Source organism: Eucalyptus grandis, chromosome 7 (assembly GCF_016545825.1).
Source record: "Eucalyptus grandis isolate ANBG69807.140 chromosome 7, ASM1654582v1, whole genome shotgun sequence".
NCBI lineage: Eukaryota > Viridiplantae > Streptophyta > Magnoliopsida > Myrtales > Myrtaceae > Eucalyptus > Eucalyptus grandis.
The window spans coordinates 14,954,128-14,977,569 of NC_052618.1; the positions used below are offsets into that span (position 1 = coordinate 14,954,128).

Below are 23,442 nucleotides of genomic sequence, written 5' to 3' on the forward strand. Positions count from 1 at the left end.
GACCTCAAGTTGGATCTAATAAACGATGTTCTTCGAACAGGATGCATACAAAGTATCTTAAGCAAAACCGATGATTTGTTTTTGGACAAGTTGAGCAAAAGTGAGCAAAGTATTTGTGCATTATCTCCGAAGCTTTTCCAAAATTAAAGCATTTATTGGTCCAAAACAGTCACTCTGTCCATTACATCCTTCGATGGTGTTCTCTTAATTTTTTTGAGATGTTGGAGTCATTACTTCTTGAGAATCTTGTCAACTTGAAGAAGATATGCTATAGCCATATTTCCTCCTCCAAGTCCTTTAGTACATTAAAAGTAATTCAAGTCAAAAGTTGTGACAAGATGGAAGTTTTGTTTCCTCTTTCATTACTAAGAGGACTTCCACAGCTAGAAGAGATCAAAGTTGTAGGTTGCAAGTTAATGCGCAGTATTGTAGAAGCTGATGATTGTGGCAAAGTGGAGTTGTGTAATTTGCATGCATTGGAATTGCGTCACTTGCCAAATATCAAGAACTTTTTCACTGCCAGGGACAACTCCTTCGAGTAGTACATTAGATGATCGAGTTGGCACTCAAGTTGCATTCTTCAATGGGCAACAGGTAACTTTCTATCAAAACAATATTATATGTATTACTTTTTCCTACCTTTGCTAATTAGATGCTACGCATATTATGATGCTTATTTATTTTGTTATTCTCAGTTCTTTTTTTTCCCTGATTACCTTATTCGTTAATGCCTTCTCTGCAATTAGATAAAGCAATCTTTTGTTCTCTTCATTGTATTCAAATCCAACTAATTGTATGAAATCCATGTAAATTTAGTTTTGTGATCGGTTCTAAGTTATTTTTGATTTACATGCTGCAAGTATATCTATATCAATAGGGTTTCATAAAGCAAAACTTAAGGGAATTTTAGCACTAAAGTAATTCCATTAGTAATTTTATCCTTTTGATGTGGATTCTATTGAATTTACTCATTAGACTTTGTTATTATCCACAAAACGTATGATATAGGAGACTCTAAAAACCAATAACAAGAATGGGAAGGAGGACTGGGTTTTTAAATAAAAGCAACTATGCTAATCTAATTGATGCATGTGTTTTGTGTATCATGTTTAAATAAGCCGTTAGTCATTGCATAGAACCCATAATTATGAAAGTACAGAGATGTTTGCATGTTCATGCATGCATATTATATACATAGATATCTTTTTATGTACTTTGGACATCACAAACGCAAATCTATAATTTGTGTTTAATATACTGTTAAATTGGTTGTTGATAATGATTTACTAACGTTAAAGAGAAGTTAGTAAACTAAGAATGATCAATTGCCCAACTAAGAAAATTGCCATGGAAAAAATGGAGCCTTTTAGTTGACTAGATAAGATTGCCCTCTCATAGTGACGCAATTATCACTGGAGTTAATCGTAGGGCCCAAGACTCACACAAAGATTAGCATTTCCGTCAGCAATAAGTTGCGGAAATTTAAGTTATGGGTCCCACACACTAGTGTCTGACTTACCTTCTTCCCATGCTTTGAGCGTCCATGGAGAGAGCACTTTCAAAGATACTGAACTTCATTGGGGAAATTTTACAAAAAGCCTTTGCAGCTTTGCTCCTCCTCCTCCTCCTTTTTCTTGGAAATTTTTTTTTCCCTAACATCGTAATCTTGTATACTAGATCCTTTTGGTATAATCTTTGCACCAAGTTTAAAGAAGATGACAAATCATTCGAGTTCAACAAGGGGGAGCAATTACAAAGTTGATAAAGTAGCTCAACACAACAACAATTAATGGCATTCAATTGAAATTGAGGGTGATTATTTGTAGTATATTAAATTCTAGACTAGTAGGTGGAAATATAGTTAACAGTTTAACTAGCTTTAGTGATGACATTTTATAGGAGATCCTTTTGGTGTAATATTTGCACCAAGTTTAAAGAAGATGACAAATCATGCAAATTCAAAAACTGGGGCAATTACAGGTGAAAAATCTTTTGTTATTTGTTTTTATCAATGAAAATGATGTTAGGCTGTTGTAGATATTTTATGGTCCTATCTACATTTCTACGGACAGTAATTTACTAACATGAAAGAGAATAATCAAACTAAGGATAAACAATTGCCCAATTAAAGAAAGCTAATGGCTATAATTTATATGGAGGAAATATGCTGTAAATAGAGTTTTATTTGACTATTCAAAATTGTTCTTTTATAATGGCGTGGGCCCAAGGCTCATGCCATATGTTAGTTTCCCTATTAATAAAGAGTGGTGAAAATATAAGTGGTGGGTCCCACAAGGTTATGATGTCAGAGTGTGACTTTTGTTCAACCCATGCTTTGAGCTCCCACGGCGAGAGCTTGCTTTAAAAAATAATGGAGCTAGATCGGGAAATTTTGCAACGACACTTTGACCCTTTGCCTTTTTTTTTTCTTTGCTATAGTTTTTGGGGCTTTTATCTTTCTAGGATTCTAATTCTCATAAAAGAGTTACTCTTGCCTTAGTACTTCTTTTTATTTTTATTTTTTGTGTCAAACCGACATATGCAAAGATCTATGGGGTTATAATGAAATTGCTTCTTAAACCTATAATAAATCTCCTCCGATATTATAAAGCACTGGCAGCCTCCACAAGTAGTAATCTAGGGTTAGCTTGTCGGGGATGAGAATAGTCTAATGAACGAAATACAAAAAAGTTAAAAAGATGTTGTATGGGTTGGAGCCAGGGTGACGGCGAGATAAATGGGAGACTGTGAGCAACTTGGCAGAAGAAGGATTCTCTAGAGTCATATAGCAATGAACTTTTGGGGGAAAAAAGAACAAAAAGAAAATAAAGCTTTCCATCATCATTAGGGACACTGGATCCCCTCACCTCTAATGTTATGGTTTCAGACATGTTGACTGTGGATTTAGACTCACCGCAAGGAAATTATGACAACAGGTATGATTAATTAAGATAGGCTACATATGCCTCTGAATTTAAAGGGACACTCGAGATAATTTATGAAGAATAGGGAAAAAGAAGTCTAGTACTCAGTTATTGCAATATCGCAACTGCTGAAATGTCCAATTTCAGGTTATTTTGTGGGGAAATTAGTCCTATTGTGCCTAATAAATTCAGAGATATTGAAGACATCTAAGTCGGAAAAGACAAAGAAATTCCCGTCTTGTAGGATTATATCAAGAAGGAGACGATTTCAGTGTGTGGCCAGTCCTCTTGACCTTACAACCGAAAAAAAAAAAAAAAGTCCTCCTGACCTAAGTGAATGAGGAATGATGTCATGTTCGGCTATCAACTCTCTCTGACCATAAGTCTTTTTCATATGCCACCGTTTGCCCAATGTTTATTTTTTGAGTTGGGCTCCTAACAAGATGATATATAGATATAGAAGGCCCGATCTCGCTGGGACTCATGGACATGAGCTGTATACATCTCCATCTAATCGATATAATTTGACAATTAGATAAATACTTCTTGTATCAACAGATTGTCATTAGTTACCAGAACGAGTGCTAATTCTTGATCATTGCAATTCTTGATTTTGCTAGTAAAATGCAAACAAAATCTAATCGTGACAGCATCCCTTGTTATATCGTAAATAAAAGGTAAAGTTGGTTAGTTGTCTTTTGAGGTTGTAAATTAGCTTTTCTTTATCATAGATTTCTGTACATGCAAAAACTATCCTAAAGGTTGTACATTATCTTGCTTGTAAATTTCTTTCGCCAATCATTTATAATACCCGCTATATAGACGGTCCTTTGTAATTTTAAATGCTATTTTTGATGGGTTTGTTTCTCAGATTTCAATCCCATCCTTGGAGTCCTTGAAAATGGAAGGACTTCCCAATATGAAAGAGATATGGAGCGATGAATCTCCACTGGAGCTTAGCAATCTGCAATTTGTTGAAGTGGTGCAATGCAAATCTCTCTCGAAGGTTATCAACTCCAAGTTGTTGGTAGAACTACGCAAGTTGCACAATTTATGTATAAGAGATTGCAATTCAGTGCAAGAAATTTTTGACCTTGACGGACTAAGCGCCAATGGAAATGTTAAGACTCTGTATGAGTTAACCACCTTGAAATTAGTCAATTTGCGAAGCCTGAGGTGCATATGGAACAAGAACCCTTATGGAATAGTGAGTTTCCATAATTTAAATAAGTTAGAGGTGGTTTGCTGCAACAATCTCAGGTTTATGTTTTTCCCATCCATGGTTAAATCTCTTGTACAATTGAGAGATCTAAGGGTACAACATGTCAAGAAGATGGAGGCAATCATTATGGAGGAAGAAGGGTTGGGATTGGAAGCATCAGAAACTCCGACATTCCCCATGTTAACCAACTTAACCTTAACTTATTTGGAAAGTTTGAAGTGCTTCTCTCTCGAAAAGTGTAAGATTGATTTTTTTTTTTTTTTTTCAATTTTGAAGATCTTCTTGCAAATAGATTCATCCCTATAACATTCTTTAAATCCAATAAAAAATTAATGACAGGTTCACGAGAAACTCGGACTCAGGATTGTGTCAAATCAAACTCTGACGCACTCTTCAATCAAGAGGTATGTGATTGACTTTTACATTAAACTATCAAATATAATGAAAGTATTAAATATGTAGGAGACAAAGCACAGCAAAATCTCAACCCATAGTTAGAAGCATCATGCCAAGATGTTGTTACTCAAGCATGTGAAATGACAATTGAGATACGATAGATTGTAACATTCATAATATGAAAAATTAATCATTTTGATTGATAAACTTTTGTCATCTCGAAATCCGACTTAGAAGAGTCTCAAGCGCTATGTAATTGAAAAAATTTTGAATGCAAATTTAATAAATTAGCTCATCACAATACAATTAATGGCATTCAATTGAAATTGAGGGCAATTATTTATAATATATTAAATTCTAGACCAGTAGGCGGAAACGTAGTTAACTGTTTAACTGGCTTTAGCAATAACATTTAATAGGAGATCCTTTTGGTATAATCTTTACAACAACCTTAAAGAAGATAACAATCATTCAAGTTCAAAAAGGGGAGAATTACATGTGAAAAATGATTTTTGTTATTATCAATGAAGGTGATGTTACACTGTCATAGATAAATTATATGGCCTCTATTTGCACTTCTACGAGACTAATCCCATATGCAACATCAGTCATTGAATTTAAAACAAAAAACTTTCCACTTGTTAAATTGTTCATTGATATTAATTTACTAACACAAAAGAGAATTAGTAAACTAAGGATAAACAATGCCCCTAATTAGGGAAAGCTCACGGCTGTATTTTATATGGGGGAAAACTGCTGCAAGGGGGGGTTTATTTGGCTAGGCAAGATTGCTCTTTTATAGTGGCGCGGCCCAAGGCCCACGTTATACGTTGGTTTCCCCGTTAATAAAGAGCGGTGGACATATAAGTGGTGGGTCCCACAAGTTTGTGATATCAGAGTGTGACTTTTCTTTAACCCATGCCCTGAGCTCCTGTGGAGAGACCTCGCTTTCAAAAAATAATAATGGAACTAGATGGGGAGGCCTTTGTGGCTTTGCTTTTGCTTTTTCTTTCTTTTTTCTCGTTTTCGGTAGTCTTTGGGGCTTTTAACTTTCTAGGATTCTAAATCTTTATGAAAGAGTTACGCCTGCTTTAGTACTTCTTAATATTTTTATTTTTTCTGTAAAACCTACGTATGCAAAGATCTATGGGTTTATAAAATGCTTCTTAAGCCTATAATAAATCTCTTCCAACATTATAAAGCAATGGCAGCCTACAAAAAGTAGTAGTCTAAGGTTGGTTTGTCGGGGATGACAATAGTCTAATGAACGAAGCACAAAAAAGTTAAAAGCTTGTTGTATGGGTGGGAGCGAGGGTGATGGCAATATAAATGGGAGATTGCGAACAACTTGGCAGATGAAAGATTTTCTAGAGTTATATAGCAATGAACTTTTGGGGTCCTGACCCACCCATGGGCAACGTAGATGGTGTACGTGCTCTTCCTCATCGCCGAGGTTGAGGGTTCGAACCCTCTTGTTGCATTCCATGACTTAAGTGGGGTTCCGGGGGTGGATTATCGAGCCACCCCGAGGTTTACGTCTAAATAGTGGCTTGCGATGACGTTCGACGGTGCCATCGGGTATTGGAGGGTGGTGTGACCCTGTAAGGGAGTTTCCGGCGGTTCCTCGGTTACCAAAAAATAAAAAAGAGAAACTTTTGGGGTCCTATGCTAGCTTCCCCCCAAGTATTGACGCTTGGTCTAGGGTGCACCCCGCACTCTACAGGCTGTGGGTTGGCGAGCGTAAGTGAGTCGAGCTCGGCAGATCCTAGTTACCAAAAAAAAAAAAAAAAACTTTTGGGGAAAAAAAGAAGAAAAAGAAAATAAAGCTTTCCATTGTCATTAGGGACGGCTGGATCCCTTCACCTCAAATGTTATGGTTTCAGACATTTTGACCGTGGATTTAGACTCACCTTAAAGAAATTATGGCGACAAGGATAATTAATTAGGATAGGTTACATATGCCTTTGAATTTAAAGGGACAATTGAGATAATTTATGAAAAATAAGGAAAAGAAGTCCAGTACTCAGTTATTGCAATATCACAACTGCTAACATGTCCAATTTCAGGTTATTTTGTGGGGAAATTAGTCGCGTTTTGCCTAATAAATTCGAAGAAATTGAAGACATCTAAGAAGGAAAAAACAAAGAAATGCCCGTCTTGTAGGATTATACCAAGAAGCAGACAATTTCAGTGTGACAAGTCCTCTTGACCTTATGACCCAAAAAAAAAAAAAAAAAAAAAAAGTCCTCCTCACATAGATGGATAGGAATTATGTCATGTTCGGCTATCAACTCTCTCTGGCCATAAGTCTTTTCATATATCATCATTTGCCCAAGGTTTAATTTTTTTAAGTTGGGCTCGTAACAAGATGACATATAGATATAGAAGGCCCAATATCACCGAGACTAATGGGACATGAGCTGTATATATCTCCATCTAATCAATATAATTTGCCGATTAGATAAATATTACATTTATTAATTGATTGTCATTTTTAAACGGAACGAGTGCTCATTCTTGATGGTTGCAATTATTGCTAGTAAAATGCAAACAAAATCTAATCGTAGTAGCATTCCTTGTTATATTGCAAATAAAAAGATAAAGTTCATTTGTTCTCTTTACGGTCGTAAAATTCTTTTGGATTGGAAATTAGCCGTCGTTTGTTATAGATTTCCGTACATGCAAAACTTATCCTATAGGTTGTACATATCTTGCTTGTGAATTTTCTTTGACAACCATTTATAATACTTGTTATATTGCGTAAATTTCCGACTGTCCTTTATATGTGTAAATGCTATTGTTGATGGATTTGTTCGTTAGATTTCAATCCCATCCTTGGAGTCGTTGACAATGGAAGAACTTCCCAATCTAAAAGAAATATGGAGCGATCAATCTCTATTGGGGCTGAGCAATCTTCGATCTCTTAAAGTGGTGCAGTGCAAATCTTTGTCAAAGGTTATTAGCTTTGAGTCGCTGGTAAAACTACAAAAGTTACACACTTTAAGCATATCAAATTGCCATTCGGTGCAAGAAATTTTCAATCTTGACAGACCAAGCACTAGTGAAGATGTTGAGACTCTGTCTGAGTTGACCACCTTTGATTTAAGGGGATTGGTGAGCTTGAGGCGCATATGGAACAGGAATCCTTGTGGAATAGTGAGTTTCCATAATTTAAAGAAGTTGGAGGTGCATGATTGTCCCAACCTTAGGTTTATGTTTTTCCCAACCATGGTTAAATCTCTCGAACACTTGAGAGATCTAACAGTACAACATTGCAAGAAAATGGAAGCAATCATTTTGGAGGAAGAAGGGTTGGGATTGGAAACATCAAAAACTTTGGCATTTCCGATGTTAACCAACTTAAACTTACAACGTTTGGAAAGTTTGATGTGCTTCTCTTGTGGAAAGCGTAAGATTGATTTATTTTGTTCTCCTCACTAAAGATCTTCTTGTACATAGATTCATCCTTGCAATGCTAATGGTGACATTCTTTTCATCCAATGAAAAATCGATGACAGATTCAGGAGAAACTCGAAGTCAGGACCGCATCAAATCAAGCTCCAATGCACTCTTCGGTCGACAGGTACATGATTAACATTATGTCAAAATATCAAATATAATAGAAGTATCAAATATGCATGAGATAAAGCATAGCCAAAATATTTTAAAAGAAAATGAGTAGCGTGCACGCATTAAGTGTTCAAAGTTGCCAACATGTATGAGTTGCAATGTCTTACTTTTAATTTCTCTGGAAATAATTTTCATAAATATGGTTGAACATCTCTTATGTTACCTGCACAAAGCATGAATGGGTAGTACAATTGCCAAGCAGGATCCTTAAAAGCTTTCTAATATTCACAAGAAACTTAGAACGCTCATGAGCCTCACATGTACAGCCTAGACATTGCACGCACATACATTGAAAAAGATTGAAAAAACAATTGAGAGGAAAGTGAGCAGTGAGGTTCAAGAGGCCGGAGACGAAGGGCCTTTGAGACGCTCACTTGACTTCATCTGCACTCACAAGATCTCTCTCTGTCTTCTTTTTCCTGGTCGAATGAAGCTTTACTCTCTCTTCATTGGACCAGCAAAAGGAATTTGAGCTCTCCGCCACCAAACTGAGCAAGGCCTCTGGGGTCCAGGGCTTCAGAAATCACCCCTTTTTTAGTTTTTACATGAATTGCAAGACCATTCTTGTTAAAGAAATAAAATACATTTCGCAAATCAGTTATTTCAGCTTGGCTATCTGACTTGTCGAGTGAATATTGGAAAAAACATTTGAGTGGAAAATGAAATAGAGTAATTTATGGGCGGGTCCGCTTTGACTAAACTAAAAGTAATATAGGACGTTTACCCAAAATGTTGTTTATGCCGCCAAAGAGGCTTCAAAAATGGGCCCTCCCCCAAGATTAACATGCCGACTTTCTTAAATAATTTTAATTTTCTTTATGAGCATATCCAAATTACTATTTTGTCCATTGTCAATAGAATCTGGCTAGACCATAATACTTAATTTTTTATTTTTCTCCAGTAATTCCAATGGCCTTCTCATCTTAGAGTCATCGATGTTAGTACGGAGATTTTTTTTTACTAACTTTTTTTTTTATTTTATTCTTTTTGTCCTTTTGTGCAACTTAAGATAGAATCATCGATTCCGTGAATTCATAATTTATATCTTGCCACTCATCCATATTTACATCTTGAAAATTCATGAATTTGTAATTTAACTGAATCGCCAATTTCATGAGCAAATACTTGCAGGTTGCTTTTCCTAGCTTGGAGACCTTACATATCAATGACATGGATAACATCGAGATGATATGGGACAATCAAGCTATTGCAGATTCTTTCCCCAAGCTAAAATCGCTTTTTGTGTATAGTTGCAATAAGTTTGTGACCGTTGTTCCTTCTTACATTCTAGGACGGCTCTTGTGCCTGGAAAGTTTAAGGGTAGAAGCATGTGCTTCACTTGAAGTTGTTTTCGAACTTCAGCCACCAAATCCTCTAGATGGACATCATGTTGCTCTTTTGTTAAAAGAGTTGACGCTATCAAATTTACCAAAGCTAAAGTGTATATGGGATAAGGAAATACACCATCAAGTTAAATTTCAATGTCTACGTTCTATCAACGTTTCCAAATGCAAGAGCCTCGCCTCCCTATTTCCAACATTAGTGGCCAGAGATCTAATCCAACTTGAGGAGTTGGGGATCTATGAATGTGGCATTGTGGAACTCATTGAGAAGGAAGAAGGACCGATTCCCAGGTTTGATTTCCCAAAGCTAACCTCCCTCAAGCTTAAGCTTCTTATAGAGTTGAAGTGCATCTACACCGGAAGACATGCTTTACATTGGCCGGCATTGAAGACCTTGGAGGTCCTTGGCTGTAACAAAGTGGAGATACTTGCTTCGCAACCTAAGAATGAGATGCCATTTCATAAGCACCCTCTCTTCTTCATAGAAAAGGTACGATGCAAAATTATTTGTTTTGCTTCAATGGTGAATATTTGAACTAATGATTAAGCCAAGCATCTCATACAAGTAGCTTTCACATACGAAGATATAAATCGTACAACTCTCCTTGAATCCGTAGAAAATATTACAACATTGAAACATCATATGTTCTTCAAGTATTGAGTGAACATTCTTGTCAATGTTTGGCTTAACAAATGCATATTCATTGATCCCGTTAAAAAAGAGGGCTAATTCTAATTTTTTAGCTCTCTCCTAAGTGCCACAAAGATCGGAAACACGTGGTATGTGATGTGATCTTACCATGGCACAAGTGTGTTGTCTAATTTGAACCCTATAAAGAGTGCTAATCTTATGCTAACAATGAAAAAAGGGGACATTATTGTTGATGTTAAAAACTGAAATTAATGCAATTGTGACTGTAATTGATGCAAAAGTTATTTTCACAAGGGATATATCTTTAGAAATGTGAATTTAAGGACTTAATCAAGTTCAAATATGGATACAGGTCAAATATCAAATATTAGCGATAATGTTTGTTTCCTAAAGGCACGTATCTTTCCATTGAATCACATGAGACTCAACATTTTAAAATGTAGTTATTGTGCTCGATATGCAGGATTTATATCATAATACATGAATACTCTTTTAGCTAAACTGGCTTTAGGTTCTGATTTGACTATTTTCTCAGGGCGCATTCCCTAGCCTCCAAGAGTTAAAATTGGATTTATCCGAACGGATGGAGATATGGTATAGGCATTTTCATGATGGAGAAGTCTTCAACAAGCTTAGATTTCTTGAGCTCCGTCATCTCTCCCAGGAGTCTTCAATATCCACATCATGTTTTGTTGAGAGTTTACCCAACTTGGAAGAGCTAGTTGTATGTGAATCTTATCTAGAAGACCCAAGTAGCATTAAAGAAGCCATAGAAGGCACAAGTCATGAGCTAAAAGTGATATTACCCTTTTCAAGATATATTCAACATCTGCAAACTCTAGATGTGTCACTTTGTGATGGGTTATCAAATATGTTCACATCGACAATAGCTGAAAATTTGGTGGCACTCACAAAATTGAAGATAAGTAATTGTAGAATATTGACAGAAGTCATTACTGATGAGGAAGGTGGGGAGGGGCAAGTAGTGGCTTTCAATCAATTGAAGTATATGGAGCTTGACAGGTTGGCTAGGTTGAGATGTTTCAGCTCAGGTGAATACACTTTGATGTTCCCTCTCTTGGAAGATATCATTGTGAATAGATGTCCCAAGATGAAGTTCTTCTTCAAGGGACCAATGGAGGCGCCAAAGTTGGAGAGAGTACAAACAAGTTTTAATGAAAGGTATGGAGGAACAAAGTACCAATATTTTTGGAAGGGAAACCTCAACACGACCATCCAAAATATGTTTCAAGAAATGGTATGCTTCAGTTACTAAATTCTGTGCAATTTGATTTTTTTTCAATCACCAATGAAGTACTTGCTTTTTTTTTTTTTTTGCTAACTAGAATTTTACGTTTAATGATGCATTTTCTCATAGGCTGCATTTGTTGGGACTAAGTTTATGAGGTTGTCTGAGTTCCCGGAGCTGATTGGAAAATGGCATAATGAACTTAATCCCTTCATGTCATCTTGGCAATTAGAATCACTAGTGGTGGATAAATGTCCATTTATTAATGCTATTCCATCCAATTTGATGCTTGTTTTAAAGAGAATGAGAAGCTTGCAAGTGCACGATTGCGAGCCTTTGGAAAAAAAATATTCGATCTTGAAGGGCTTGAGGCTGTGGATTGCATCCAGCCGCTGCCTCAAGGAAGATCTGTACTTGGTCAATCTACCAAAGTTGAGGCAACTATGGAACAGAGATCTCCAAGGAACAATGTTCTTCAATTCTCTACAGTATCTTAGCCTTTATAAATGTAGCAACTTGAGACATGCTTTCGTTCCATCAATGACTCGGTGCCTTCCCAATCTATGGAAAATGGAAATAAAGGAGTGTGATCAAATGGAAGGAGTGATTATAGACGAAGATGGGCAAGGGAGCGCAGTGGAGGAGATTACATTTCCAAAACTTAGGGGATATATCTGGAATGCTTGCCCAATTTGAGTAGTTTCCTCTTGTGGAAGAATCATACGCTAGAATGCCCTATTTTATCAACACTGAGCATTGCCCATTGCCCTAAGATGAGAAGTCTTACTTGGCAATCTTCGATGGAGATTGACAATGGCACCCCTTCATTTTTCACTTCACAGGTCAGTCTCTCAAACAAATGCATTTATGGCATTTCATTTGAATATATTCGTTCCCATATAATCGGACAATGCATGGTATGCAGACAAAAGTGCTAGATATAATTATTTGTAATATCAATCATCAATGCTTTGCTCAAATTTGACCAGGACTCTATGTTTCATACCTAAACAAAGATAACCAGAATATTTGCCTTCCCACAATAATCCATGATCACATCCATAAAGCATTAATGCAAAACAATTCAGACATTGATAATCATGTGCAATTTTAAAATCATTTAATTATACATATCTATGTACATAATCTATTAATATTTACTTAAAATATTAAAAAATTTCTAATCCTCAGCAAGTATAACTATTAATTGTCCATCTCCATATATTTTTAGAAGTGTTATTTTTGTGAGCTCATAAAATCATATTGTGTGCAGTACCTCAAAATTTATTACAAAGGGATTTTAAAAAAGTTATGACAATAACCATATGAAAGCATTTACTTTTTGTAATTTCAACTATAAAGAACATAACAGTAAACATAGAATAGCATTTAAAAATGGCAAAAAAATAAGAAGTATCACCCACTTCATATTTTCTCGCATGGAAGCAAGCTGGCATCATTCTATTAAACATGAAGAAAAGAGGAAAAGAAAACTTCATAATTATAAAAATCTAGTTCACAAATTGCTTAGCTATTACAACTCAATGTACCATAATCATCTTTCCAATCAATGAAATTGGAGGAATTAGAGAGAATTTCTCCTTTAATTGGAGTGCTCTAAACTTCGATCATTATAATGATCACTGCTGTCAACTTTTTTATATCTTAATAATCACTAATGCTTGAGCTAGGTCTTGATAATAAAATAAATAAAAATAAAAGGCCAATGTGTCTAAAGTTGTTTTTTTTTTTTTTCGCAAATCATAATTGAATCACTGTACTCCAACAACCTATCAAATTACGTACCTATATTATACAATAGATATTAACTCTAGATTATCATAATATTAACTCTAGATTATCATGTTGAGTGATAATTAGTGTGATATTGCGTACAATCTATGTTTGGCAAGAGAAAATGCAGATTGCTTTTTCCAAAAAAAGAAATGGCAATAAAAAGGAAAAAAATAAAAGAGAGAAAATGACAGTTGGATGATAAATAATAGCAATTCCATGGGCAGTTGCCAACATTGCAAGTTTTATTTCATAACTAGATGACAATATTTAGTCAATGTCCCAGCTAAAATAAAAATTTTAAAAATCGGAATAAATTATCCAATCAACAACACTACTAGAGAAAATATTAGGTGCATTAAATACACCATGTAGGATCCGAATTGAACCATCTGCAAATCGACGTGTGGTAAAGCCGGGCCCAGCTATCAGTTGAACGATCAAAATATTTGCTCCCCCTCCCTTCAATATTGCCCCGTTACTGGAAAGCTCTCTTTCCTCTTTTCTAGTGTGGCTTTGCTCCCTCCCTCTCTCTTTCTCTCTCTCTTTCCTTCCTCGGTGGCCTTGGCCTCCGTCTGTTGCAGTGCTGTTGCGGTGCACTCACTAGACAAAGGAAAAAAAAAAACAGAAAAAAGAAGAAATTAGACAAAGTCTATTTGATGATTTTAACTTCTCCCCCTCTACGAAATGTTCGCTCTGAGTCATTTCATTTCACCTTGATCCTCCTCTTCGTGACGAGGGGAAAAAAGAAAGTGAACCAAATCTACAGAGAGCCAAGTAACAATAACTCTTCTTCCTCCCCCTCCCCTCATCCTCTTACCTTTTTTTTTTTTTTTTTGGGGGCGATTGATTGGGTGGTCTGTCCAATGGTTAAATCGGAAGCTTTGGAATCGCTTCTCTGAAGCTCGCCTCCTCTCTGTGTGCGTGCTTCTATGGGTTTCGAGTGATTACGCGAACCGAATCTTGTTGGTTATGGTGGGTCGAAGTGGATCTCCGATGCGGAAGCGATTTCGGCGTCGATTCGGTTGGGGAGTTGATTCCGGCGGAGAAAAATTAAAAGATCTTATCTTCAGCCCTCTCTTCCTCCTCCTTCGTCCACAGCCGCCCAACCTCCGCCCCTCCTCCGCTATCGCCAACGGCGGAGTCACCGGCGCCTTGATTAGGCTGACCCTTGCTATGTCCAAGCCAAGCATGGCCGTCTTCCTCTGTTTTGTCCGCCTCATCGTTCTACAGATCTCGAAATCTGGCCGTCCATAGCGACGGAGTTGCAGATCTGGAAATCGACCACCGTCGCTCGTAGCCATGGACGAGCCGCTGTCGCTATAGCCATGGTTGCAAATCCGGAAGTCCCGTCGCAAGTAACGGCGGCTTATGGACTGCCATTGTCCCCTCCGTCGACGCCCACGGTCGGCTCGTGGTTGGCCCCGTCCATGGCCGAGCCACCCCTCCATCGTCACAACCGGCTTGCGTGGTCGTTGCCCGTCTTGATTCGGGTGAGTCGTGCCTCCGAGATCTGGTTTCGTCCATGGACGCAAGCCTAGCTCGTCCATGGCTCGCGAGGAGGCTCCCCCACAGATCTGGCGACCACTGCTTGTCCATGGTCATGAGCCTTGATGTCGAGTTTGAGATCTCGACGGTTATGGACTGCGAGATCAAACAGCGAAAGAAAAAACAGAGAAACAGATGTCAGGGAAGAATGGCCATGGATGAGAGGGCCGGAGCTTGAACGCGGCCATGGATGAGCGGCGTCATGAACGGGCAGACCACAAAGACGACGGAGAGGGTTGGACGCCAAGCAATGGTCGCCTTGGACGCGGCGCCGGGAACTCCGCCGGTGGCGGCGGAGGGAGGCAGGAAGCATGGGCTCAATGTGGATGGAGATGGAGACGGAGAAGGAAAGTGGGGTGGATTGAGATTTTTAATATTTAGTCAATGTCCTGGCTACATAAAAAATTAAAAATAATAGGAATTGATCATCCAAATCAACACTTTCATTCCGTCTCATGAAGTTCTCCTCATGTGAAGACTAAACGCAATAAATGACAACCTCCTCCGCCAATTCTCTTTTTGGGTCGAATCCTCAAGCACTTGAAAATGCGCGATATCGACCCAAATTTGATTGTTTTGACCTTTTTTATTTTTATTTTTTATTACAGATTCCATGCAAGTTTTGTTTTGTTTTTTTTTTCTCTAACGGAGGATTTTTTTTTTTATTCTCATAATTCTGCGCAATTCTTTCTATTGTTTTATGTGAGTAGAATGTTTAATTATAACAAGTATCTACACATTTGTTTACTTTTTAATTGTAAGAATTATCACTAATTATTTATTTATACTGTCATTTGCATGTATAAGTTATATAATACCAAGCCCCGCATTCTAAGAATATTTCAAAAAGTCATTATAACACTCAATCAACAATACTAATAAATTTGGGAAAGTATGAAAATAGTCATCTAATCTTTTGGTAGTGATAAGTTGTAATAGCGTTAATTTCATTTTAATATCAAATATGAGCTGTCATATACTAATTGATAGATTTAAGGAAGTGTGGAAAGTCAAAAAAAAAATTTTTTGGTGACAGGTCGTAATTGCATTAATTATATTGTAACCAAATGAAAAATATCAATACTTACTTTTCAATGAATAATTCATTGGAGGTCATGATGTAGTAAAAAAAAAAAATTTGATTTTCTCCATACAAACAAAATGCGATCAATGGGTGCACACCCACTTTTTGCCAAGGGGTGGATCACTGGGTACACTGCAAGATTCTATTTTATTTTTCCACCTCAAATTTGAATAAATATTATTTCAAGGATGTTATTAATGGTCCAATGTAAAACTAGTAAATTGACCCAACTTGTTTTTGCTAAGATCATAACATTATGTTATTTATTCAAGTCGTTATGTTGCCCATGCCTATTAAGAAATTATTTTCTTTCAATACAAAAATTTCCATGCATAAAAAAGAAAAAGGTTGTGAACAATTGAAGTTACTATAATTTTTTTTTTTTTATATCCGGTTTGCCATATAAATTTCATGACTCTTCTCTCAAAGGAATTGTATTAATTTGAAGATTCATAAGTACCGTTCGCAATTTAGTATGAATAATTAGCAGTGCTCATGGTAAATAGAGGAAATAATGTTGAGCCAAGCATTAGTTTCATCCATTCCTTATTCAATACATACACTGCTTAAGTTCTTTGCACCCACTATTCATATCCTTAGTTGACTAGCTCATCATCACCATGCCCTTGCTTTTTCTCTAATTGTTATGCATGTTCACCTTGAAGCAAACAAATCTAAAACATAACCGATCTTTGCCAACTAACATAACGGAAATTTTCAGCTTGTATCACTGAATCTAAATGTTGCTATTTTCAATAGTTCTATCGGACTGCCTAGCAAGCTCCCTAAACCTTTTGCCAGTCTTCGTGCTTATTCATTACAAAAATACAACTTGTCATGCCTCCATGGAACCAACATTGTTTTGCGGGATTCATATTTTGTTCTTCTTCGTCTTTGTCCTCATTTAATTGCATAGAGAAACAGTTGAGTGAGCTATCATTGATGTTTAGTCAACGGCTCCATTCATGCATTAGCATAAATAGGAGGTCTCTCATTTCTCTCTCTTTCAATTTTGCATTGTAGGTTTTCTTATGCTTTAGATGCTCTTGCATCCAACTGGAAATAGCGCCTCTCTCTCTCCCTGTGATTGTGACATAAGAGCTACTATAAAAAAAAAAAAAAATGAGGACTTAGGAGGAGGGGGATTAGGATGAAGTTGAAAGGTACAGAACCAGTCTTAGCAACCATTTGAACAAACCCAAGTTCCATGTGCATAAGGCCTATCAGCCTAATTCCCGGACTTTTAAGTTATCACTATGATTTGCCAAGTAATTAAGAAAAGTCAACATTGTCTGGTCACTCCAAAATCTTATAAATGCATTTATAATTTCATGTTTGTTGCAATGCATTATCTCTAGCCTTAGTCTTCAATCAACTTGTATAAAGGCATCAATCAACCCTCTTTATTTATGTCACTAATGAGATCTTGACTTCTCATGATTTGTGAGAATGAGGGAAAAGTCTGGAAATTTCTTCTTTAAGGTCATAACTCAATGCAATCATATTCATTGTGTCATTTTTTTTTCTCAATATGGCAGGTACAATTTCCTCAACTTATGTGGATGGATCTTTCCCACATGGACAATTTAAGCAAAATATGGACTGACGGTCCTCTAGAAACTCTTACTTTTGATTGCTTACGGGAAGTGAAGGTTCTTAATTGTAAGAGCCTTGAAAATTTGTTTCCATATTGGGTGGCTACAAGTTTAACCCAACTTGGAAAACTTCAAGTGGAGTGTTGTGAGATTGAGGAAATAGTTGCTAGTGGGGATGACACTCCATGCTCCAATACTACTCAAGATCTTTTCCCAGAACTAACCTCTCTGGTGTTACATGACATGCCACGACTCAAGAGCTTTTGTCCTAACTTGCTTTTGAATTTGCCATTATTGGAGGAATTACGAGTGACTCATTGTGAAAAACTGAGCATGTTATCCTTTGGCATCCATGAACAGATGGGCTCAAAGAGATGATCAACAAGACCTTTCGGATCAAGAAGCACACTCTTCATTTGAGAGGGTATGATTATAGTTGCTCTCCCTTAGTTTCTACTTTGTTCTTTAAAGCAGTCACTAATATCATATCCATTGCATATCATGTCGCGTTATGATGTTATAGAAAACATGATCTCCCCTACCTATTAGTTTGTTGACAACATTAAGATATTTCTAATATCTTACGTACACTTCCATTTGTGGACATGCATAAGATATTCCATTACCTAGAGTTACAAAAAAATTTATAGTATTCTATTAATAACATAATATATTCCTAATTTAACCTAATGGTGCTCTTGGGCGACATCAATAAGGATTTGACAAGAGGTCCTCTCCATTATTGACACGTGTTGCACACTTGAACTTTTCTTTTCTATTTCATTTTCTACAAACTCTAAAAAAATCAATTCAAACAATTTTTTTTTTATAACAAAAATAACATTAGTACCTTAGTGCACTATTTTCTATTGTATTTTTTAATACACTAGTCGTCGTGTTATCCTGTTATAATACTATAGAAAACTAGAATCCTTTTCCTATAAGTTTGCAGACAACATAAGATATTTCTTATATCTTAAGCATACTTCTAAATTTATGGACCCCATATGTTTTAGTGACATCTTGAGTGCATCCCGTTACATAAGATTCCAAAGAAGATAAATTTTTGTCAACAAGATAAGATATTCCTTACAAAAGATGAATTTAGTGAGTGTAGGGATCTTGAATTTAGATTCACTCTATCCACTTGACCAGACCAACCTCTACATGAGACTTTTAAAAGCTTGAGTCTTGAACACAAGGTTCTTGAGATATAATGAACTTTAAGAAGAGGACCACTTTTTCCATGCGAATCATCTTAGTAGGTTTACCTTTTACAGCACGTGATTTATTGTCGAAACTTTGTTGAATTTACTTCTCTTGTTGTATTGGCAATTTGACAGGACTTTCCCAACTTGGAGAGACTTTTATTAGTCAATAACAATATTCAGATGATACAAGATGGAAATTTTTCGGATGACATGTTTAGTAAGCTAAAAGCACTAACACTAGCTTGCTTTCATGATAAAAGGCTGCCTTTCCTTCCATATTCCTCCTAGAGATATTTCAAATTTACAAAGCCTTGAAGTCTTCTGCGTAACTCCTTTGAAGATTTATTCCCGAACGAAGGGCTTGTTGAAGAAAGGAAACATCCGGTGCTTGAAAATTTAAGAGAACTTAAGTTGAACAAGCTACACAACTTAAAGTGTGTGTGGAGAGAAGACTCTTTAGTGTCGAAAATTCTTCGAGCATCAAAACATTTGAGGTTTGGGATTGTCCCCGTTTGACAACAATATTTCCAACCGAGACATCCTTCCGAATCTTGACAAATTTAGTGGTGAAGAATTCCTTTGGATTGGTACATCTAGTAACGACTTCAGCAGTCACAAATTTGGTACATCTCACTTATATGACTATAATAGGATGTGAAAGAATGAAAGAAATAGTGGCCGACGATGGAAACAGAGAAGGAAAAGTGATTTCTTTTGAAAAGCTAAGATGGTTGACACTTGAACATATGCCAAACTTAGAATGCTTCTCTTCCATCCCAAGTTGCATCTTTAGGTTTCCATCCTTATGGACTATTGAAGTGGAAGAGTGTCCGAAAATGAAGAACTTTTCTAAGGGTACACTAAGCACACCAAAACTAGAAGATGTGTCACTGTTCAGATACAAGTGGGAAGAGAATTGGGAGAAGGGTGATGATCTCAATACAACCATACAGAAGTTAGCAGCATAAATCAATGCACATAGAATTGGTAAGATCCAATTGATCTCATTCTCTCATCCATTTTTTATTCTTAAGTCTTTCGGCAGCGCCGCAACTTTTTAAAATTTTTCTTTTTGTGACTTTTCTATTATTGATTTCGTCAAATCAACATCACCGTCAACCCTATCGATGGATCTCGGCTCATCCTTAACTGAACAGTAGGAAGCAAAGCGGGTCTCTCCTTCTCCTTCTCCTTCTTGACGCCAAAGGCTCTTTCTCCATCTTTCTTCTTCTTCTTCTTCTTCCTCCGTGGAGCGAAATTGGGGGAAGCCTCTGCTGCCTTCACAAAGGACGGAGCAAAAATGAAGCATCAGGAATTGCCAGGACTGCGAGAAGTGAAGCTGCAATTAGCGGAGCGGAGCCAAGTAGATTCAACCAGACGCTGTCGTTGTCGCCGTCGTCACCGCCGGAGGTGGCACAACCGAGTCTGGACAGTTAGTCGTCCACTCACTTCATCAAAGAAGAAGAAGATCACACTCTCTCTCCGCATCTGTATCCGACAAATCGTAAGTTCATGTTTCTTCCGATTTTGGTGTATTATTGTGCGTGAATTAGGGCTCTCTTCTTCAAATTCGTTCCACATTCGAGTCTAAAAACAGGAGTTACTCAAACTAGCAATATATTGCCCTTAAATCTACATCTTCTGTGCTTCCCTCCTGAGCATTGGCGAGATTTCTGCGTGTTTGAGCTGTCATAGATGGAGATGATATATTGTGTTCAAGGTCTCATGTTGAAATTTCTTTAGGGAGAGATATCTCTGTAACATTAGGCACAAATTTCTATTAGGAAAAAGGGAGAAATCATGGAACTTGAAAATATTCCGAGAATTCCATGCCTTGTCAAAAATCTGAAATGTCACTTTTACGCCTTGATCGTAATATAGTTTGGATTGTCTGAGGAATCACCTGTAATCTTGATTGGTTAAGTGATGCTGGAAGGATAAAATTTATCTCCAATTTATGCTAAAATCTTTTCATAGCAAGTCAAATTAATGAAGTGTACTTAAACTGTCTCTAAAGTTGTCGTTTAAGTACAGGCTGGTCCAAACATTTGAGCAAATTGAGGCATCCTGAGCTGGTTTTTTAAGGTCCCATGCGCCCAAGGCCACTCACTGCTCTTACATCGGCCAACAAATTTCAAATGGAGCATCCCAATGGAGCATTCCTTTTTCAAAGGTGGTGAGGAGGCCCTCTTATGTTGACTTTGGCTTGGTATGATCCCACGCTCATTGAGTCAAACTCATGTCTGAAAATCAAACATATGGATGTTGTTTATATCTTGCTTATACTCTAGTTATTTCCAAGTTGACTTAATGTAATAAACCACATGACATATTATATTCCTTGAAGTGTTCATGGGTGTATGTTTAAAAACAGGTATATGTCTTAACAATGAAGTAGTGAAGCAGGGGAAAATGAAAGGACAGTTAGTGGGACTTAAACTGGTGGTCGAGGTTTGAAAAAATAACATTTGTCCCCTTTTTGTGAATACATGTGTTGGAAAGCAGTTGCTGAGGCAAGTCCAAAGAATTAGAATCCCATTCCTCTTATATGGAGGAACTTCACAATTTTATTCAATGTTGTAAAAGTAGAATATATATGTAAATGCACGAGGAGACTAGTTGATACGGACAAGCAAATTGCAAAGAATGTCACTACCTCCATAACTAGAGGGAAAGACCTGAAAGATAAGGGGGTGGCTAGTTATGATTCTGAAATTTCATTGTAGATCTAATGACTGATAATTTTGTTTTCAAATGGGAGATACTATTTTATTTTGTTACGTTAATAGGAAATTTGAGAAAAAAAGATGAGTTTACTCTGTCAAATTAATTCAGTATTTTGATAAGGTTTGAGTTGCGCTTGAAATAATTGAACAGCTTAGATTAAAAATTTTCACTTCCATCCATGTTCCGGTCATTGATGTCTTTGCCTTTTCCCCTGCACTTGTGGTCTATGTGGCTTAAATTCGTTGTTTCAATTATATATGGGACATGGAAGGCTTTTTCTGGTCATGTACCCTATTGCACCTAGGAACGTATATTTTGACATTTGACTTTCGGTTGCAGTCTGAGATTGTCTACTATCATTATAAGGTTTATTGTCAATTAAAACTCCTGAAAGTAGCAACTACTGCCTTATATTCATGCCGTGTGATTAGATTCTCTCATTAGTGTATGCTTATGCTTTGGTCTTTCTTCACCATAAGTTGGTTTTCAACCACATAAATGAGGAGACTGCTCCTGTTCAATTCATTAGGCAACATAATCAGGAAAACAAGCAAATTGCAACTCTCACGTATTCAGACAGGTTGTGGACGGTGAAGCTCAGGATCCATGGACTTTTTTTTTTTGCTGTTTGACACCCAATTGCTAGAGAAGCTCGTTTGCATTTAGGAGATGTTTGTGTGTTTGAGCTCATTGATAGGGGGGATGTGTGTTTAGAGTCTACATTTCCACTAGTGCTGGTAAGGACTTGGTTTACATTGACCGAAATAAACTATGGAAGTGTCTCTTTAGATAGTCCAAAATAAATTCAGTATTCACAGTTATATCTCTTTGTTTAGTCTTGGTGAATCAATGAAGTGTACGTCTTCCGTTCCCATTGGGTTTGTGAGTTTCACAATAATCCAGATGCACACTCATTAATGCTACATCCCAAGTCTAAATGAACCAAAAAGAATGTGCTTCAATGTCAAAGCAAAGATTATAACCTAAAACGCTCAGCATGAGAATTTAGAGGTGTGACTTGTTGGTTTCTAAGTTGCACTTTTCTGCAGTGTCGCATTCTTTTTCTTGGTCTGTCTCAAAAGTTATGAAATTTTCCTGATAAGATTTTGTATATTGATGGGTGACATTACGATTTAGGAGATGCCAAGTGTAGCTAATGTGTTTTGTCTAACGTGAAAAACATGTAAACGTTAGTAACATGATTTGATTTGTAGATCGTTGTAACTTGACAGATGGTTTACAGCAGTACCTATAGAAAACTCCTCTCTCCCTTTTAAGCCGTTCGGCGCGAATGGCCTCCTGCGACGCCGGCTGCCACTGCCGGCTTGGCCCCCAAGTCGTTTTAAATTTTCGACCACCAACTCCCGGTCGACGCTCTGCCTCTGTCCTGTTTCGTCTGTCGTCCTTCTCTGTCCTCTTGCGTCCTCTTGCTCGGCCAGCTTGAGGGAAGAGCGGAGAGGAAGAAGACGGAAGGAGACTGAGCCGGGGAAGAAGGAAAAGTGAAGAGGCTGGGCGGGCCCAGGCGGAAAGAAAGGAAGAAAAGATGGCCAGCCCGGCCCGGCCTTTTCTTTTTTCTTTTTTAAATAATAATAATAATAATAATAATAATAATAATAATAATAATAATATTCTTTTTAATTAATTTTTTCCTCTCCTTAAAAAAAAAAAGTTTCTATTAATACTAACGCAAATGCTCCTAATGTTTATATTCTGTGCAATTTAATGAAAATTATTTTTGCTAAGGATTAAAAATTAATCTTTAATATTCTATGCAATTAATGATTGATTAAACGGGTTGCTAAAATATAGGTATCAACAAAGAATAACTTAGATTGCTTCACGGTTACATACCTTGCTCCCAAGGTGCACAAAAAGGGGATTCAATGGGGTGCAAATTGATTTGGAGCTAAGTGCAGAGAAAAAACAAACTACAAGAAAAATGTAAATTGCCTTGACAGGATAAATTTCGAGGTAAATAAAATGGTGCAATAAAAAGTAAATATAAACATAGATTATAGATTTGCTTGATTGTGGAAAGAAAGAGCTTTACAATCTCAAAACATTCAT

At 36.9% G+C, this 23,442-nt stretch overlaps 2 protein-coding genes and 1 long non-coding RNA gene across 5 annotated transcripts; all 3 read left to right on the forward strand.

Moving 5' to 3' along the window:
- Positions 1 to 532: 532 nt before the first annotated feature.
- On the forward strand, positions 533 to 12,112 carry LOC120295886. The gene is made up of 8 exons (XM_039317495.1): positions 533 to 594; positions 3,796 to 4,384; positions 4,486 to 4,550; positions 7,363 to 7,951; positions 8,061 to 8,125; positions 9,304 to 10,005; positions 10,703 to 11,425; positions 11,546 to 12,112. The coding sequence occupies exons 2-8, from the start codon at positions 3,826 to 3,828 to the stop codon at positions 12,110 to 12,112; spliced, it is 3,270 nt and encodes a 1,089-aa protein (XP_039173429.1). The 5' UTR covers positions 533 to 594; positions 3,796 to 3,825.
- LOC120295887 lies at positions 12,033 to 17,815 on the forward strand. Its single transcript, XM_039317496.1, has 2 exons — positions 12,033 to 12,258; positions 17,381 to 17,815. Exons 1-2 carry the CDS (start codon positions 12,190 to 12,192, stop codon positions 17,813 to 17,815), a joined length of 504 nt encoding a protein of 167 aa, XP_039173430.1. The 5' UTR covers positions 12,033 to 12,189.
- A 1,332-nt stretch (positions 17,816 to 19,147) lies between these two features.
- Positions 19,148 to 22,577, forward strand: LOC120295455. 3 transcript variants are annotated; one of them, XR_005552862.1, is made up of 4 exons: positions 19,148 to 19,635; positions 19,806 to 20,152; positions 20,683 to 20,857; positions 21,905 to 22,390. It is a non-coding gene; the product is annotated as an uncharacterized LOC120295455 (long non-coding RNA). The 3 variants fall into 3 exon arrangements; XR_005552863.1 differs by having other exon boundaries at positions 19,809 to 20,152; XR_005552861.1 differs by lacking the exon at positions 19,148 to 19,635 and having other exon boundaries at positions 19,687 to 20,152; positions 21,905 to 22,577.
- The last annotated feature ends 865 nt before the right edge of the window (positions 22,578 to 23,442 follow it).

Coding starts and splice junctions, on each gene's coding strand:
- LOC120295887 (XM_039317496.1), top strand. CDS start 12,190: ATGAGAAGTCTTACTTGGCAATCTTCGATGGAGATTGACAATGGCACC. Junction 12,259..17,380: donor CTTCATTTTTCACTTCACAG/GTCAGTCTCTCA, acceptor TCAATATGGCAG/GTACAATTTCCTCAACTTAT.
- LOC120295886 (XM_039317495.1), top strand. CDS start 3,826: ATGGAAGGACTTCCCAATATGAAAGAGATATGGAGCGATGAATCTCCA. Junction 4,551..7,362: donor ACGCACTCTTCAATCAAGAG/GTATGTGATTGA, acceptor TTTGTTCGTTAG/ATTTCAATCCCATCCTTGGA. Junction 8,126..9,303: donor ATGCACTCTTCGGTCGACAG/GTACATGATTAA, acceptor AAATACTTGCAG/GTTGCTTTTCCTAGCTTGGA.